Source organism: Pelophylax lessonae (genome assembly GCF_965119305.1).
Source record: "Pelophylax lessonae genome assembly, chromosome: 12".
NCBI classification, from domain to species: domain Eukaryota; kingdom Metazoa; phylum Chordata; class Amphibia; order Anura; family Ranidae; genus Pelophylax; species Pelophylax lessonae.
This window is the reverse complement of record NC_138779.1, coordinates 13,554,769-13,572,804: the sequence shown is the minus strand read 5'-3', so window position 1 is coordinate 13,572,804 and position 18,036 is coordinate 13,554,769. Positions and strand designations below refer to the sequence as shown.

The following is an 18,036-nucleotide window of genomic DNA, read 5'->3' as shown; positions in this document are numbered from 1 at the left end:
TATTTGAACAAATAAATGTAAAATAATTACAGAAATCACAAAAGTCATCATAAATAATAAAGCAAATAAATGAATAATATGTAATAATACTTAAATAATAATTAACCCCTAACCTTAAAAAAATTATTAATGATTTTTAATAATATTATTATTATTAATATTAATAATAAAAAAAAATACATAAACACCTACCCCCCCCCCCAAAAAAAAAAAAACACAAGAAAACAAATACTATTACTAGAGTAATAATGTGTTTATTTTGTGTTAGGGTGTTTAGCTATTTATTATTATTTTATTTTTTATAAGGGTTAGAGGTTTAAGTTGGGGCTTAAACATGTATTTATTTATTATTACTTTGTACTCATTTATTTTATTATGTATTTATTATTAATTATTTGATTATTTTTATTTGTGTATTTGTTTTACATTTATTTATTTATTATTTTTATTATTATTATTATTATTATTATTATTATTATTATTATTAGTAGTAGTAGTAGTAGTAATAGTGTAAACACCCTATCAAATAAATAAATAAATAATATGTACCCCTAATCCTAACCCTAAACCCCATTGAATGTATTTATTAATAATTAATTATTTATGAATATTTTTATTTATTTGTGTATTTTTTTTACATTTATTTATTCATTTATTAATATTATTATTATTAGTAGTAGTAGTATTAGTAGTAGTAGTAGTAGTAACACCCTAACAAAAAAAAATGTATAATAATTAATATATAACCCTCCTAACCCCAACTTCTAACCCTAACCTAACCTTAATTCTAACCCCTTACCCTAACAAAAATAAATAATAACAAATGAATAATAATAATAATAATGAAATAAAGGCTGATGTAAAAGCTGAAATGCCGAGCAACAAATGATGCAGCAGAAGATAGTTTTCTCTATTGGCTAATAAAAAAAACGGCAAAAGCTCAAAAACGCTGTATAAAGACGTGCAAAAAACACATAAAAAAAACACTCAAAGACGCTACGCTCAGGTGTGAATGCAGCCTAAGGCCCCTTTTACACTTATGCGACCTAAGAGTCGCGTGATTTTGCCGCAATTTTTTTTGCCACGATTTTGACTGGACTTGAACCAATGCCTGTTTCTATGGACCTCAAAACGCATTAAAATCGCCCCAAAGTAGTGCAGAGACTACTTTGAAGTTGCAGAGATATGAACTGTACTCATTGGAAATCATGGAGTATGACTTGTCATGTGACTTTGCAGTCCCGAGTCGCAGGACAAAGTCGCACAAGTGTGGTAAATGGCTGGTCTCTGGCCCACTCAGAACACCGCCCTCCATACTCCTCCATTATATAAGATTTGAGTTGCAGATTGGATGTTACGTAATTAATAAACAGGTGCGGGTGACAACACTGGGCCTCTTCCAGATCGCACCAGATCTGTTCCCGGGCCGCATTCTCGCTGCGCACATATGGCGGGGAAGGAAGAGCAAGCTGTTCACTTCATCCCTGCGATTATTTTGCTTGCTGTTTTGGTGTTCATCCAAGAGAGCCACACAAAATATCCAGAGCATCACGGGATTTGTCACTTTGTTGAACGCCAGTTCACAACAACACCAGTCACCGTTCCATAGGACTGCGCCACGCCCGCTAAACAACACCAGTCAACGTTCCATAGGACCGCGCCACGCCCGCTAAACAACACCAGTCACCGTTCCATAGGACCACGCCCGCTAAACAACACCAGTCACCGTTCCATAGGACCGCGCCACGCCCGCTAAACAACACCAGTCACCGTTCCATAGGACCACGCCCGCTAAACAACACCAGTCACCGTTCCATAGGACTGCGCCATGCCCGCTAAACAACACCAGTCACCGTTCCATAGGACTGCGCCACGCCCGCTAAACAACACCAGTCACCGTTCCATAGGACCGCGCCACGCCCGCTAAACAACACCAGTCACCGTTCCATAGGACCACGTCACGCCCGCTAAACAACACCAGTCACCGCTCCATAGGACCGACCAAGCCCGCTAAACAACACCAGTCACGGTTCCATAGGACCGTGCCACGCCCGCTAAACAACACCAGTCACCGTTCCATAAGACCACGCCACGCCCGCTAAACACCACCAGTCACCATTCCATAAGACCGCGCCACGCCCGCTAAACAACACCAGTCACCGTTCCATAGGACTGTGCCACCGCCCGCTAAACAACACCAGTCACCGTTCTATAGGACCACGCCACGCCCGCTAAACAACACCAGTCACCGTTCCATAGGACCACGCCACGCCCGCTAAACAACACCAGTCACTGTTCTATAGGACCGGGCCACGCGTGCTAAACACCATAAATATATTGCATTTATGACATTTAGAGCAGAATTCTGGCCAAAAAGAGAAAACTAAAATAGCCAATTATAAACTTCAGCTCCTGGAGATTGCCCCTTTTAGGGGCGGACTGACAACTCATGGGGCCCCCGGGCAATAAGAGATCATGGGCCCCCTGTGTTCCCGCCTACACTCAAGCCACACCCACACAAAGCCCCGCCTACGTCTTGCACTGCCCGCATTAAATTTGTTCGTCACAGAATTTCTCTACACTATGTTCAAAATAAAATGTTTATTATAAAAAAAAAAATAAATAAAAAATAAACTTACATTAAATAAAGTGCAAAAATTAGACATTTCCAAAATGAAGGTTTTATATGAATTAACACAATATAACAGGTGCAACAAATGTCTTAGCTGAACAGTTTAATAACAAAAGATACAAAAAATGGAAAATAAAAAGCTCTGACCAGCATGTTACAAAATGATGGCCCTAGAATTGCTCTCATTCCGACGATACCATACATACAGTATCTCACAAAAGTTAGTACACCCCTCACATTTTTGTAAATATTTTATTCTATCTTTTCATGTGACAACACTGAAGAAATGACACTTTGCTACAATGTAAAGTAGTGAGTGTACAGCTTGTATAACAGTGTAAATTTACTGTACCCTCAAAATAACTCTACACATTAATGTCTAAACCGCTGGTAACAAAAGTGAGTACACCCCTAAATGGGCCCAATTAGCCATTTCCCTCCCCGGTGTCATGTGACTCGTTAGTGTTACAAGGTCTCAGGTGTGAATGGGGAGCAGGTGTGTTAAATTTGGTGTTATCGCTCTCACTCTCTCATACTGGTCACTGGAAGTTCAACATGGCACCTCATGGCAAAGAACTCTCTGAGGATCTGCAAAAAAGAATTGTTGCTCTACATAAAGATGGCCTAGGCTATAAGAAACTGAGCTGCAGCACGGTGGCCAAGACCATACAGCGGTTTAACAGGACAGGTTCCACTCAGAACAGGCCTTGCCATGGTCGACCAAAGAAGTTGAGTACACGTGCTCAGCGTCATATCCAGAGGTTGTCTTTGGGAAATAGACGTATGAGTGCTGCCAGCATTGCTGCAGAGGTTGAAGGGATGGGGGGTCAGCTTGTCAGTGCTCAGACCATACGCCGCACACTGCATCAAATTGGTCTGCATGGCTGTCATCTTTTTGTTTATAGTGCAAAAAATAAAAAGGTGATCAAATACCACCAAAAAGACCAAAAAAGAAAGCTCTATTTGTATTTGTGGGAAAATAGTTACATACATTTTATTTATGTACAGTGTAGCACGACCGCGCAATTGTCAGTTAAATTAACGAGGTGCCAAATTGCAAAAAATCTCTTGGTCAGAAGGGGGTGGGGTGGGGGGGGGGGGTTAATACCTTCTGGAGGTCAATTGGTTAATGATGTCTAAGTTAATTGAGAGCTGCATTCATTTGTCCCGGAGTTCGGCTTTAATGGTTTTTATATAGCTCTGGAGCCGATCTGCGAGACGTCATTCTGCTGTTTTGTACACAATGATAAAATAATGATTTTTTTTTTCTGTATTTGCAGCTAAGCCGGGGGATGAGCTGAAGGTGGAGCAGGCTGTGAAGGATTTCAGGTCGTTAAGTTTACCCATCATGAGGAACATGGGGGCCACCTCCACCTATATCTTCAACCCTCCAAATGAGAGGGCCGATCAGCCGCCGTTCCGGAGGGAGAACTCCGACATCTTGGTAAGTCTCACCGGAGTTCATCATTATGAAGCCCCTTCTGGAGCGCGCCCGGACCGGTACAATGACAATTGCTAGAAGGGCTCATTGAAAGAGTGTTCTGCTAACAGCATCATGTGCTGACGGGTCTGGGGGGTTTTTAGTTTTTTTTTTTTTAATACTTTCACCTCTTGTGCGGCAGCGGTAACAAACCGATAAAAAGAATAAATTGTATCATATTTATCTGACACTGAGATCTATTTTGTAATTCTGTATTTGCATCTTTTGCAACAAAAAGAGTTAAAAAATAAATAAAATGAAATCAATAGAATCACAATGTAAGAGGAAGGCGGATGTGACTGCAAGGTAATATGAGTGCTGTGGTAGTGTATGCTACCCTATACAGTGCCTTGAAAAAGTATTCACACCCCTTGAAATTTTTCCACATTCTGTCATGTTACAACCAAAAATGTAATTGAATTTTATTGGGATTTTATGTGATAGTGTGAAGTGGAAGGAAAATGATAAATGGTTTTAAACATTTTTTACAACTAAATATATGAAAAGTGTGGCTGCATTTGTATTCACCCCCCCCCGGAGTCAATACTTTGTAGAACCGCCGTTCCCTGCAATAGCAGCTGCAAGTCTTTTTGGGGATGTCTCTACCAGCTTTGCACATCTAGAGAGGACATTTTTGCCCAGAATAGCAAAATATCTCAAGCTCTGTCAGATTGGATGGAGAGCGTCTGTGAACAGCAATTTTCACCTCTTGCCACAGATTCTCAATGTGATTTAGGTCTGGACTGTGACTGGGCCATTCTAACACATGAATATGCTTTGATGTAAACCATTCCATTGTAGCTCTGGTTGGATGTTTCGGGTCGTTGTCCTGCTGGAAGGTGAATCTCCGTCCCAGTCTCAAGTCTTTTGTAGACTCTAGCAGGTTTTCTTCTAAGATTGTTCTGTATATGGCTCCATCCATCTTCCCATCAACTCTGACCAGCTTCCCTGTCCCTGCTGAAGAAAAACATCCCCACACCATGATGCTGCCACCACCATGTTTCACAGTGGGGATGGTGTGTTCAGGGTGATGTGCAGTGTTAGTTTTCCCCCACACATAGTGTTTTGCTTTTAGGCCAAAAAGTTGAATTTTGGTCTCATCTGAGCAGAGCTCCTTCTTCCACATGTTTGCTGTGTCCCCCACATGGCTTCTCCCAAACTGCAAACACGACTTCTTATGGCTTTCTTCCACCAATGGCTTTCTTCTTCTCACTCTTCCATAAAGGGCAGATTTGTGGAGTGCACGACTAATAGTTGTCCTGTGGACAGATTCTCCCACCTGAGCTGTGGATCTCTGCAGCTCCTCCAGAGTTCCCATGGACCTCTTGGCTGCTTCTCTGATGAATGCTCTCCTCGCTCGGCCGGTCAGTTTAGGTGGACGGCCATGTCTTGGTGGGGCCCGGCCGGTCAGTTTAGGTGGACGGCCATGTCTTGGTAGGGTTGCAGTTGTCCCATACTCTTTCCATTTTCCCATGATGGATTGAACAGCGCTCCGTGAGATGTTCAAAGCTTGGGATATTTTTTTATAACCTAACCCTGCTTTAAAATGAGAGTAATGGGGGTGGGCAGGAAGGTGTTAAAATATGCCCAATTTTTTTGTAAGGAAATTGCTTATATATTTGAAATATATTAAAAAATATATTTATATATATATATATATATATATATACACACACAGTTTCCCTGAAAATAAGCCCTACCCCGAAAATAAGACCTAGCAAGATTTTCAGGGATGCCTGCAATATAAGACCTACCCCGAAAATAAGCCTTATTAAAACCCTTTAAAAACATGTCATTTGTTTTGCTAAAAGATTATATAATGAGCAGTGTGTCTCCTTTTGTAACTTTGTTGTGGAAAACACCTTATTTACAGCGCCACTGGACGCTCACGTGACCCACCAGAGATCTTCTCCTTCCTCCCTCTGCATTATTCAGAGAGGGAAAGTAGAGCTCCAGAGGGTCACGTGAGCGCCCAGTGGCGCTGTAAATAAGGTATTTTCCACAATAAAGTTACAAAAGGAGACACACTGCTCATTATATAATCTTTTTACAAATTTGATTACATCATTTTACAATGACTTTATCCAAGGTTTGTTTTTGGGATTACAGAATGTCATAATGCTGATTTCAGCTGACCCAAGAACTTTTTTTAACATTTCATTGTTTTATTCCAGGTTTTTTAGAACATAGAAAGAGCTAAATGACAAAGCACAAGCACTGTGCTGTCTATAATGCTTAAAGGATCAGGGTATTTATCTATTTATTTTAGGGTTACAATCACTTTAAGATCGTCCTTTTTCATACCGTAAATAAATAAGACATCCCCTGAAAATAAGCCCTAGTGTTTCTTTGTGGCCAAAATTAAGATAATACCCGGTGTTATGTTCGGGGAAACACGATATATATGTATATATATGTATATATATATATATATATATATATATATATATATACACACACACACACATATATATACACTATATTGTCAAAATTATTGGGACGCCTGCCTTTACACGCACATGAACTTTAATGGCATCCTAGTCTTAGTCCGTAGGGTTCAATACTGAGTTGGCCCACCCTTTGCAGCTATAACAGCTTCAACTCTTCTGGGAAGGCTGTCCACAAGGTTTAGGAGTGCGTCTATGGGAATGTTTGACCATTCTTCCAGAGGTCAGGCACTGGTGTTGGAGAGAAGGCTTGGCTCGCAGTCTACGCTCTAATTCATCCCAAAGGTGTTCTATCGGGTTTAGGTCAGGACTCTGTGCAGGCCAAGTTCCTCCACCACAAACTCGCTCATCCATGTCTTTATGGACCTTGCTTTGTGCACTGTTTTTTATATATATTGATATATCTATCTATCTATATATATCTATATAATTAATTTTTTTCATTTCCGCCCTCATGCAATCAAAACATTTTTTAAAGGAACCCTGAGGTGGGCAGGAAGGTGTTAAAATATGCCCACTTTTTTTGCAAGGAAATTGCTTATGGTACTTTGGTTTCCTGACATTGAGATATATACAGTGTGTGTATATATATATATATATTTTTTTTTTTTTCTTTTTTTTTCTCTGGAAATGTGATTACGTAGTGACAAAAACCTTATGTTCTCACATAGCTGTGTTTAATCTATAATAATAATTATCCCACTGCTTGGTCGCTCTTCTGCATTAATTGTGCTTTAAATACGGTAAGCAGACCCCAGCTTGGCGTCGGTGTATTTTTAGAAGACATGTAAAGCGGGGCCGGCATTTCAATTTGCTTTCTTTTGTAAATAATTATAAGGAAAGCTTAACACCAACCTGATGAAATCAGTGGGGAGGACGCATGGGAACATTGGGCTGGAGAATAGAACGATCGGGAGGAGGGGCAGCTAGAAGCAACGGATACACTAAAGGCTCACGCCACCGTAGCGGCACTCCTGGGGGATCGGATATAGAAAGGCTGTATCAGCTTTGTTCTAGGAAGCCGTCCCAAGCCTCCGTTACTTGTCAGCTTTCACATATGTCTTTACCCTTTAGCAGTGCTTGGGCAGTCTGCCTGGTTTCTTCTATAATGTCTTAAATAGCAGAACAGGTTTTCTTGCTTGAAAGAGTTACCAGGTAGCAGATGGGCACATGTAGAATAATATTACAGGCATGTAAGAGGGGCTTTTGCGATTGGATAGATTTGGCACCAAGGGCACAAGTCCCTACCCCTGCTAATTTCCTGATAGAACACTGTCCTCCCCTGCTGAGGCCAAATCCACCACCATCATCTGCCCCACTCAATGCCAGAGTCCTCCACACATGACTGCACTTTGCTTATGGAGTCGAGGAAATGGCATATCAGTCACATCCCAAAGGTGTTCTATCGGGTTAAGGTCAGGAATCTGTCCAGGCAAGTCGATTGAGGTCAGGAATCTGTCCAGGCAAGTCAAGTTCCTCCACCCTAAATTCTCTCACCCATGTCTTAATGGACCTTGCTTTGTGCACTGGGGCTCAGTCGTGTTGGAACAGGAATGGTCATCCTCAAACTCTTCCAACAAAGTTGGGAGCATGAAATTGTCCAATATGTCTTGGTATGCTGACGTCTTAGGAGTTCCCTTCACTGGAACTAAGGGGCCAAGCCCAACCCCTGAAAAACAACCCCCACACCATAATCCCCCCTCCACCAAATGATTTGGACCAGTGCACAAAGCAAGGTCCATAAAGACATGGATGAGCGAGTTTGGGGTGGAGGAACTTGACTGGCCTGCACAGAGTCCTGACCTCAACCTGACAGAACACCTTTAGGATGAATTAGAGCGGAGAGTGGGAGCCATGCCTTCTCGTCAAACATCAGTGCCTGACATCACAAATGCACTTCTGGAAGAATGGTCAAACACCATAATCCCCCTCCACCAAATGATTTGGACCAGTGCACAATGTAAGGTCTGTAAAGACATGGATGAGCAGGTTTGGGGTGAAGGAACTTGACTGGCCTGCACAGAGTCCTGACCTCAACCTGATAGAACACCTTTCATATGAATTAGAGTGAGGCCTTCTCGTCCAACATCAGTGCCCAACTTTGTGGGAACAGTATGGGGATTGCCCCTTCCTGTTCCAACATGACTGCGCACCAGTGCACACAGCAAGGTCCATAAAGACATGGATGAGCGAGTTTGGGGTGAAGGAACTTGACTGGCCTGCACAGAGTCCTGACCTCAACCCGATAGAACACCTTTGGGATGAATTAGAGTGAGGCCTTCTCTTCCAACATCAGTGCCTGACCTCACAAATGCTCTTCTGGAAGAATGGTCAAACATTTCCATAGACACACTCCTAAACCTTGTGTACAGCCTTCCCAGAAGAGTTGAAGCTGTTATAGCTGCAAAGGGTGGGCCAACTCAATATTGAACCCTACGTACTAAGACTGGGATGCCATTAAAGTTCATGTGCGTGTAAAGGCAGGCGTCCCATTACCTTTGACAATGTAGTGTATGTGGGCCAGCTGGGTGTTAATGCCACATATATGCGTTCCGCCGGGTACAGGTTAAGAAAATATCAATGTTTTCTCATTAACGATGTACATAAATATGTGATGATTCCAAGGCCATGTCTTTAAATCCTGTCCCTGGAAGTTGGGGGTCGTGCTGAAGCAGCTGTTGGAAAGAAAAGCCTATAGCCTCAGTTGATCTATTGGCCAGCCATTTCCCCTCTCTGTACTCGTATTGCCTTATTTCCTGCTGTCTAGCATTGAGTAAACAGTGTGATTCGCGCACATTGTGTCGAAGAGTTCCTTCCCCATCGTGTCAATAGGAACACGTTGGAGCGCCTCCAGAAGAACAGGAACTGCCCCGTCCATGGCCTTGACAGTCAGTTCAAAGAGCCCCTCACCACGCCATTCAGCCAAGAACTCTGTCAGGTTTCATGACCCCAAGCGGGCGGCTTCACAGATTTTGACTTTACATTTCAGCATTATTTAAAAAGCTGACAACTCAAGACGGCCTCGGCCCTGTTTTGGCAAACTCAACAGGATGTGTAGGCCTTCCGTGATAGGGAATGGAAACTTAAATAAAGCAAACTATCACTCCGTAGGGTGGAATATTGTGTCAGAAGAACACATGAGAACTGGGCAGGCAGCCATGCTGCATCTACGACTGTTCATCAATTGCTGGTGCCATGGCATAGGGCAGGGGTCTTCACATTTTCTAAGCAAAGGGCCAATTTACTTTGCTTCAGGCTTTAGGGGGCCAGACTGTGGCCAGTGGGAGTAGAAAATGCCCCATCATTTGTTTTAATGGGAGAAATAGTGCCCCATTGATGGTGTCAGTTGATGGAATAGTGCCCCATCATTGGTGTTAGTTGGTGGAATAGTGTCCCATAATTGGTATTAGTGGGAGGAATAATGCCCCATCATTGGTGTCAGTGGGAGGAATAGTGCCCCATCATTGGTGTCAGTGGGAGGAATAGTGCCCCATCATTGGTGTTAGTTGGTGGAATAGTGTCCCATCATTGGTGTTAGTTGGTGGAATAGTGTCCCATAATTGATATTAGTGGGAGGAATAGTGCCCCATCATTGGTGTCAGTGGGAGGAATAGTGCCCCATCATTGGTATTAGTGGGAGGAATAGTGCCCCATCATTGGTATCAGTTGGAGGAATAGTGCCCCACCATTGGTATTAGTGGGAGGAATAGTGCCCCATCATTGGTGTCAGTGGGAGGAATAGTTCCCCATCATTGGTGTCAGTCGGAGGAATAGTGCCCCATCATTGGTATTAGTGGGAGGAATAGTGCCCCATCATTGGTGTCAGTGGGAGGAATAGTGCCCCATCATTGGTGTCAGTGGGAGGAATAGTGCCCCATCATTGATGTCAGTGGGAGGAATAGTGCCCCATCATTGGTGTCAGTTGGTGGAATAGTGCCCCATCATTGGTGTCAGTGGGAGGAATATTGCCCCATCATTGGTGTCAGTGGGAGGAATAGTGCCCCATCATTGGTGTCAGTGGGAGGAATAGTGCCCCATCATTGGTGTCAGTGGGAGGAATAGTGCCCCATCATTGGTGTCAGTGGAAGCAACGATAGAATGCCTTTGGGATGAATTAGAGCGAGGCCTTCTTGTCCAACCCCTGAAAAACAACCCCACACCATAATCCCCCCTCAACCAACTGATTTGGACCAGTGCACAAAGCAAGGTCCATAAAGACATGGATGAGTGAGTTTGGGGTGGAGGAACTTGAGAGTCCTGACCTCATCCCGATAGAACACCTTTGAAATGAATTAGAGTGCAGAGTCGTCCAACATCAGTGCCTGCCCTCACAAATGCGCTTCTGGAAGAATGGTCAAACATTTCCATAGACACACTTCTAAACCTTGTGGACGGCCTTCCCAGAAGAGTTGAAGCTGTTATAGCTGTAAAGGCCAACTCAATATTGAACCCTACGGACTAAGACTGGGATGCCATTAAAGTTCATGTGTATGTAATGGCAGGCGTCCCAATACTTTTGATAATATAGTGTATGTTAAATTCAATTTTTTTTTTACTTACTATTTTTTTTCCCCTTTAGAAAGTGGAGTTAGACTTTTATAAATCATCCCGTGGCTATTATAGGAATAAGGAAGGAAATGAAGGGTGTTGGGGTTGGTGGTGTTGGCGGTGGATAATGCGGCGTGTCCCGTATTCGCGGTGCGATGGTTGCATCGCCTTCTGTTCCAGTGCCAGCTCATTCCTCTGCAGATATGCCGCCGGCACTGTGCTGCCATGTTCAGATTAGCCCAAGGTAATAGCCTGGACATTCTTCCCAGCACTGCTTGTGTGTTTTGGCAACACCTCATTATTATTCCTGACACGTTTCATCAGCGCAGAGCAGTAAATGACAACGGGGAAAATATTTCCCTTCCCTGAAGACAAAAAGCTTAAAGCGGTTCTAACCTCAAAACCAAGAATGTCCATATATTGCACCTTACCGATCATTGGATGTGGCAGCTGCATTAGTTTTTTTTTTTTTTTTTTTTTTAGTTTTTTTTCCCCTCTGTTTTCACCTGGTGATCTGGCCCAGGGCTGAGATAAGGGGTGGGCAGGAGGGGCGGCTGCCCTAGGCACTGTGGTATTATGTGAGGTGGGCTGTGGGGCACCAGGAGGAGGTTGGTGGGAGGGGATTGGTGTTGGGGGGATTTGGGGAGCAGCAGGGGATATGAATTGTTCTAGGAGGGGAAATTTGGGGAGCTGTGCTAGGAGTGGTGATTTGAGGGGATTTGTGTTGGGAGGGGGGATGGGGGGGAGAAGATTTGTACTAGAAGGGGGAATTTTGGGGGAATTGCGCTGGAAAAGGTAATATGGGGGGGGGGGAATGGCGCTAGGAGGGGAATTTTTTTTTGGGGGGGGGGGATATGGGCTAGCAGGGATGAATAGAGGTATGTGCTAGGAGGGGAAAAAATTTTTGGGGCAGGGGGAGGGGGATTTGTGTTGGGAGGGGGGATGGGGGTAGAAGATTTGTACTAGAAGGGGGAATTTTGGAGGAATTGCGCTAGAAAAGGTAATATGGGGGGGGGGGGGAAATGGCGCTAGGAGGGGAATTTTTTTTTGGGGGGGGGGGGATTTGTGCTAGCAGGGATGATTAGGGGTATTTGTGCTTGGAGGGAAAACATTTTTTTTTTTGGGGGGGGAGGGGGATTTGTGCTAAGATGGGGGGATTGGAGAGAATTTGTGCTGGAAGGGGGGAACTATTTTCGGGGGGGGGGATTTATGCTTGGGTTATATGAGGAATGAGAGGATTTAAGCTGGGGGGATTGGGGGGGGCAAAGATATGTGCTGGAAAGAGGATTTTTGCCGGAGGGGGGAGAAGGGGGAATATATGCTTGGGGGTAAGCATGCAGATTAGTACTCAATTATTTTGGGGGGGGGGATTTTGCTGACACATAATGTTTATACATCTTGGGGGGGGGGCGCAATTTGGCATGTTCACCCGAGGCTCTAGACGACCTTGTCCTAGCACTGATCTTGCCAGTAACACACCTCCTTTATTAGAGCGCCCCCCCCCCCCCACTCTGGATGAAGGAGCACAGGATTTAGTGAGAGGCCACTGGACAAAAGGAGAACAGCATTTTTTTTTCTTAAAATTGGAGGAACTTTATCTGTGCGCTCCAACGCCAGATTTGGGCCCCAACGCACCGGTCAGTAAAAAAAGAGTTTGACAGAGAATTATTATCTATGCATTAAGTGTTATTACACCCAAAACCAATAATGTAATATATTGCAGATTACTAATCATTCGATGTCACGGCTGCATTCATTTTCTTTTTTTGAGTCTTTTTTTGCACTCTGTTTTCACCTGGTGATCTGCTCAGTAACACAACTCCTTTATTACAGCGCCCCTCCCCCCCACTCTGGATGAAGGAGCATAGGAGGCACCTTTGGGCAGCAGCATTGTCAGTCTGGTAGGGAGAGAAGTGTTAGATGTACTAGCAGATTTAAATACACTAACAAACTGAAGCCAAACTCAAGCCCACACTTTCTAAACAGTTTTTTCCTTTTGGGATAAATGTTTTACATATTTTAATAAATGCTGATCATTGTAAGCACCCCTATCAGTGTTAAATAGTGTGTCTTAGCCCTGTAATTGCTGCATCTACAGGACAGCTTGTTCTGTTGAAAAACAACAGACTTACTGGCTGGATCACCAGATGGAAATAGAAGAAAGAAAACGAATGTGGCCGTCCCATGTAAGAATTAGTAAGCGGCAATATAATAAATGTTTGCTTTTGGGTTTATACCGATTTAAAGGACAACAGGTGGAACCTTTTATTGAACTTATAATGCAACCCCGGAACTTTTCTGTTGTCTATGTTCTATGGAATACAGCTGCACATGGATCACAGAGAGAACCTCACATGTGTGGTTTGGAGGGTTTGCCTTCTGGAGCTGCTGCTGTGTAAGGTCTTCAGGGTGTGGTTGCGAAACGCCCATTCCCCCCTCAATGCTAATGCATAGCATAGAATGGGCGTATCAGCCTGCACCCATTCTCCTCCACCAGTGCTCTGGCATCCCTCGGTTGCCATGGAGTGTGCATTGTGCATGCATGACCAAGCACTTGTTTTCTAACAGCTGGGAGGTGTTTGCAGTCTGCGGTGTGTTTTTAGTGTTGAGTGGGAGTGGGTGTGGCAGGCATGTTGGTGCATGCATACGTGAAGCTTTAACCTCTGATCTGAAGCCTAATTGCGACTCGCTATACCTCCACCTCAATAGCATGGGGGTGCTGCACCCAGGACTTCTGCCCCTCCTTCCCACCTGGACCACCAGGGCCTTTATACCACCTGTGACTGGGGAGAAGCTTGCATTTGGTTCTGGGTAAGGGGTCCAAACCGGCTGTTATTCTTGGTCTGCTGAGCTGAAGTTCCAAAGAGGTGGGGATGCTTGTGACATCAGCGACCTAATAGGGCTATCAGGGGTGGACTGACAACTTATGGGGCCCCCGGGCAATCAGAGATCATAGGGCCCCCTGTGTCCACACTCAAGCCACACAAAGCCCCTCCTACAAATTGCAGCTCAGCCACATAGAGTGGGCATTTAAATATCTACCACAGCATAGCCTGCATGGAAGTTCCTGGCTTCTTTCTGTAGTATGTAGTCTCTCATGGGGGCAGTGCCCTAATCCCCGAATGGTCAGTCCGCCCCTGAGGGCTATATATGTTCCTTGGGCAGGACCACCGTCAAACCCAACACATTCAAGTGGATGGATCTGCGTCACAACTGTTCTTCAGTAAAAAATATCAGGGGGGTAAAGGATGGGAGGTCAGTAGGGCAATGTATAGAAGTCAGTAGGGCAGTGTAGAGGAGTCAGTGTGGCAGTGTAGAGTAGTCAGTAGGGCACTATAGAGGAGTCAGTAGGGCAGTGTATAGGAGTCAGTAGGGCAGTGTATAGGAGTCAGTAGGGCAGTGTAGAGGAGGCAGTAGGGCACTATAGAGGAGTCAGTAGGGCAGTGTAGAGGAGTCAGTAGGGCAGTGTAGAGGAGTCAGTAGGGCAGTGTATAGGAGTCAGTAGGGCAGTGTATAGGAGTCAGTAGGGCAGTGTATAGGAGTCAGTAGGGCAGTGTAGAGGAGTCAGTAGGGCAGTGTAGAGGAGTCAGTGTGGCAGTGTAGAGTAGTCAGTAGGGCACTATAGAGGAGTCAGTAGGGCAGTGTATAGGAGTCAGTAGGGCAGTGTATAGGAGTCAGTAGGGCAGTGTAGAGGAGGCAGTAGGGCACTATAGAGGAGTCAGTAGGGCAGTGTAGAGGAGTCAGTAGGGCAGTGTAGAGGAGTCAGTAGGGCAGTGTATAGGAGTCAGTAGGGCAGTGTAGAGGAGTCAGTAGGGCAGAGGATAGGATCAACAGTTTGTAGAGCAGGTTACAGGGGTTATTAGTTTGTAGGGAAGTATACAGTGGGTTATAGGCAGTGTAGAGGGGTTATCGCGGCAGATAACAGGGGCCAGTAGGGCAGTGTATAAGAGTCAGTAGGGAAGTGTACAGGGGTCAGTAGGGCAGTTTACAGGGGTCAGTAGGGCAGTTTACATGGGTCAGTAGGGCAGAGGATAGGGTCAGAAGTTTGTAGAGCAGGTTACAGGGGGCTATTAGTTTGTAGGGCAGTATACAGTGGGTTATAGGGCAGTGTAGAGGGGTCAGTAGGGCAGTGTACAGGAGTCAGTAGGGCAGTGTACATGGGTCAGTAGGGCAGAGGATAGGGTCAGCAGTTTTTTAGAGCAGGTTACATGGGCTATTAGTTTGTAGGGCAGTATACAGTGGGTTATAGGGCAGTGTAGAGGTGTTATTAGGACAACAACAGGGGGCAGCAGGGCAGTGTACAAGGGGTCAGTAGGGCAGTATACAGGGGGTCAGTAGGGCACTGTACATGGGGTCAGTAGGGCACTGTACAGGGGTCAGTAGGGCACTGTACAAGGGTCAATAGGGCAGTTTACAGGAGTCAGTAGGGCAGTGTACAGGGGTTAGTAGGGCAGAGGATAGGGGTCAGCAGGGTAGTGTACAGGGCAGTGTATACGAGTCAGTAGGGCATTGTACAAGGGTCAGTAGGGCAGTGTACAGGGGTCAGTAGGGCAATGTACAGGAGTCAGTAGGGCAGTGTACAGGGGTCATTAGGGCAGTGTACAGGAGTCAGTAGGGCAGTGTACAGGGGTTAGTAGGCCAGAGGATAGGGGTCAGCAGGGTAGTGTACAGGGCAGTGTATACGAGTCAGTAGGACATTGTACAAGGGTCAGTAGGGCAGTGTACAGGGGTCAGTAGGGCAATGTACAGGAGTCAGTAGGGCAGTGTACAAGAGTCAGCAGGGCAGTGTACAGGAGTCAGTAGGGCAGAGGATAGGGGTCAGCAGGGTAGTGTACAGGGCAGTGTATACGAGTCAGCAGGGGAGTGTACAGGAGTCAGTAGGGCAGAGGATAGGGGTCAGCAGGGTAGTGTAGAGGGGGTCAGTAGGGCAGTGTATAAGAGTCAGTAGGACACTGTACAGTGGTCAGTAGTGCACTGTACAGGGGGTCAGTAGTGCACTGTACAGGGGTCAATAGGGCAGTTTACAGGAGTCAGTAGGGCAGTGTACAGGGGTTAGTAGGGCAGAGGATAGGGGTCAGCAGGGTAGTGTACAGGGCAGTATACAGGAGTCAGTAGGGCAGAGGATAGGGGTCAGCAGGGTAGTGTAGAGGGGGTCAGTAGGGCAGTGTATAAGAGTCAGTAGGACACTGTACAGGGGTCAGTAGGGCAGTGTACAGTGGTCAGTAGGGCAGTGTATAGAAGTTATTAGAGCAGTGTGCAGGGGTCAGAAGGGCAGAGGATAGGGTCAGCAGTTTGTAGAGCACATTACAGGGGCTATTCATTTGTAGAGCAATATACAGTGGGTTATAGGGCAGTGTAGAGAGGTTATCAGGGCAGTGTGCAGAGGGTCAGCAAGGCAGTATATAGGGAGTCAGTAGGGCAGAGGATAGGGGTCAGCAGTGGGCAGGTAACCATGTACAGTCCAATCTAAGAGTGATCCTGTGTCATCAGCTGTATGGAGAACTGCTGTTCTATTGACAGGAGGGGGAAGAGCACAACACAGCCCGCACAATCTCCCCCCCCCCCCCCCCCAGTTCTCTTCTCTCTGCCGCTGTCACCTCTCCTATCCAGGCTTTTCTGTTCACTTTATGGGTTCACTGGGCCAGGCTGCCCCCCCCCTGCCCCGGCAATGAGTGTGGGGATGGGAGAGGAGCTCAATGGGTCAGGCACAACCTACCCCAGCACCCCCCTAGATGCGGTCATGCTCTGCAGCTGTATTGTAGTGGTGTGGGCTTTATAGGGTTAAAGCAGGCAATAAGAAGGTGATATTGCTGCCTATCAACCAATAGATCGCTATTTGGATGCAAGAGCAAAAGCTACCACCAATGTAAAGGATTCTCTGATTACTTTTGGTTGTATTATCCATAAAAAGCTGGTTGAAGGTGGCAGAAGCCTGTTCCGCATGTGGCCAGCATGATAGAATTTCTGTTTGTTTTTGGTGAGAATTGCCATTTTATTATTTCCGTATCTGCCCCTGTGACAAGCATAGCATCTGTTCGGCATGTTTCAGCAGCAGTGTCACCGAATCTTATCACCGGGCAATGCATTAGTGCAAGCTTGTACCACTTCACTGATGACGAGCGTTCTGCTGAGCGACTGGGAGACTTTGCACTTTCATCTGAACGTCCTTTGCTTCTGTGCAACCCCAGCTCACCGATAGTCAAAATGGACAGCCTCAAGCCCCTGTCAAAGTGCCAGAAAGAGAGGAGTGAGGCATCACAGATAGGAATAGAGGGTCCAATCAAGGACTGCTAAGGGTAGAGGTTGTCTGCAGTTGTCAACATGATTTATTAATGTGGAACTAAACTCTCCTCTACTATAATGATGAGGGTGCATGAGCTCCATCGTCAGCTGCTGACATCTTCGGCTGGTCTTCTTCCATTTTTTGCTCTTTGCCCATTTCTTTTGAGGTACGGATATTCAGCCAGTCTTCTTCCAGGTATGGCTGTTTGGCCTGTGCTCTTCGAAGTATGCATCTTCAGCCGGTCTTTCAGGTGTGGTTCTTATTGGCAAGCCCTCTTAGAGGTACACATCTTTGGCCGGTCTTCTTCCAGGTATGGCTTTTTGGCTGGTCTTCAAGTGTTAAATATTTGGCCAGTCTTCTTCCAGGTATGGCTTTTTGTTCGATCCTCTTAGAGGTACAAATCTTCGGCCAGTCTTTTTGCTCTTTGGCCGGTTATCTTCGAACTATGCATCTTCAGCCGATCTTCTTTTAGACATTGTTCTTGTTGGCCAGTCCTCTTCAATGTACACATCTTCTGTTGGACTTCTTCCAGGTATGTCTCTTTGGCCGGTCCTTTTTGAGGTACGGATCCTTAGCTGGTCTTCTTCCAGGTATGGCTCTTTGGCTGGTCCTTTTTAAGGTATGGATCCTTGGTCGGTCTTCTTCC

At 45.3% G+C, this 18,036-nt stretch overlaps 1 protein-coding gene across 2 annotated transcripts in view; it reads left to right on the top strand.

The window, feature by feature from the left end:
- Nucleotides 1–18,036, top strand: part of PLEKHG5 (pleckstrin homology and RhoGEF domain containing G5) — a gene marked incomplete at its 3' end in the record, with an annotated part of 419,430 nt that overhangs the window by 292,532 nt on the left and 108,862 nt on the right. For both annotated transcript variants that reach the window (XM_082273293.1, XM_082273294.1), the window contains exon 7: nt 3,913–4,076. In XM_082273293.1, coding sequence (XP_082129419.1) covers nt 3,913–4,076 — 164 coding nt within the window. The remainder of the gene's footprint in view (nt 1–3,912; nt 4,077–18,036) is intronic.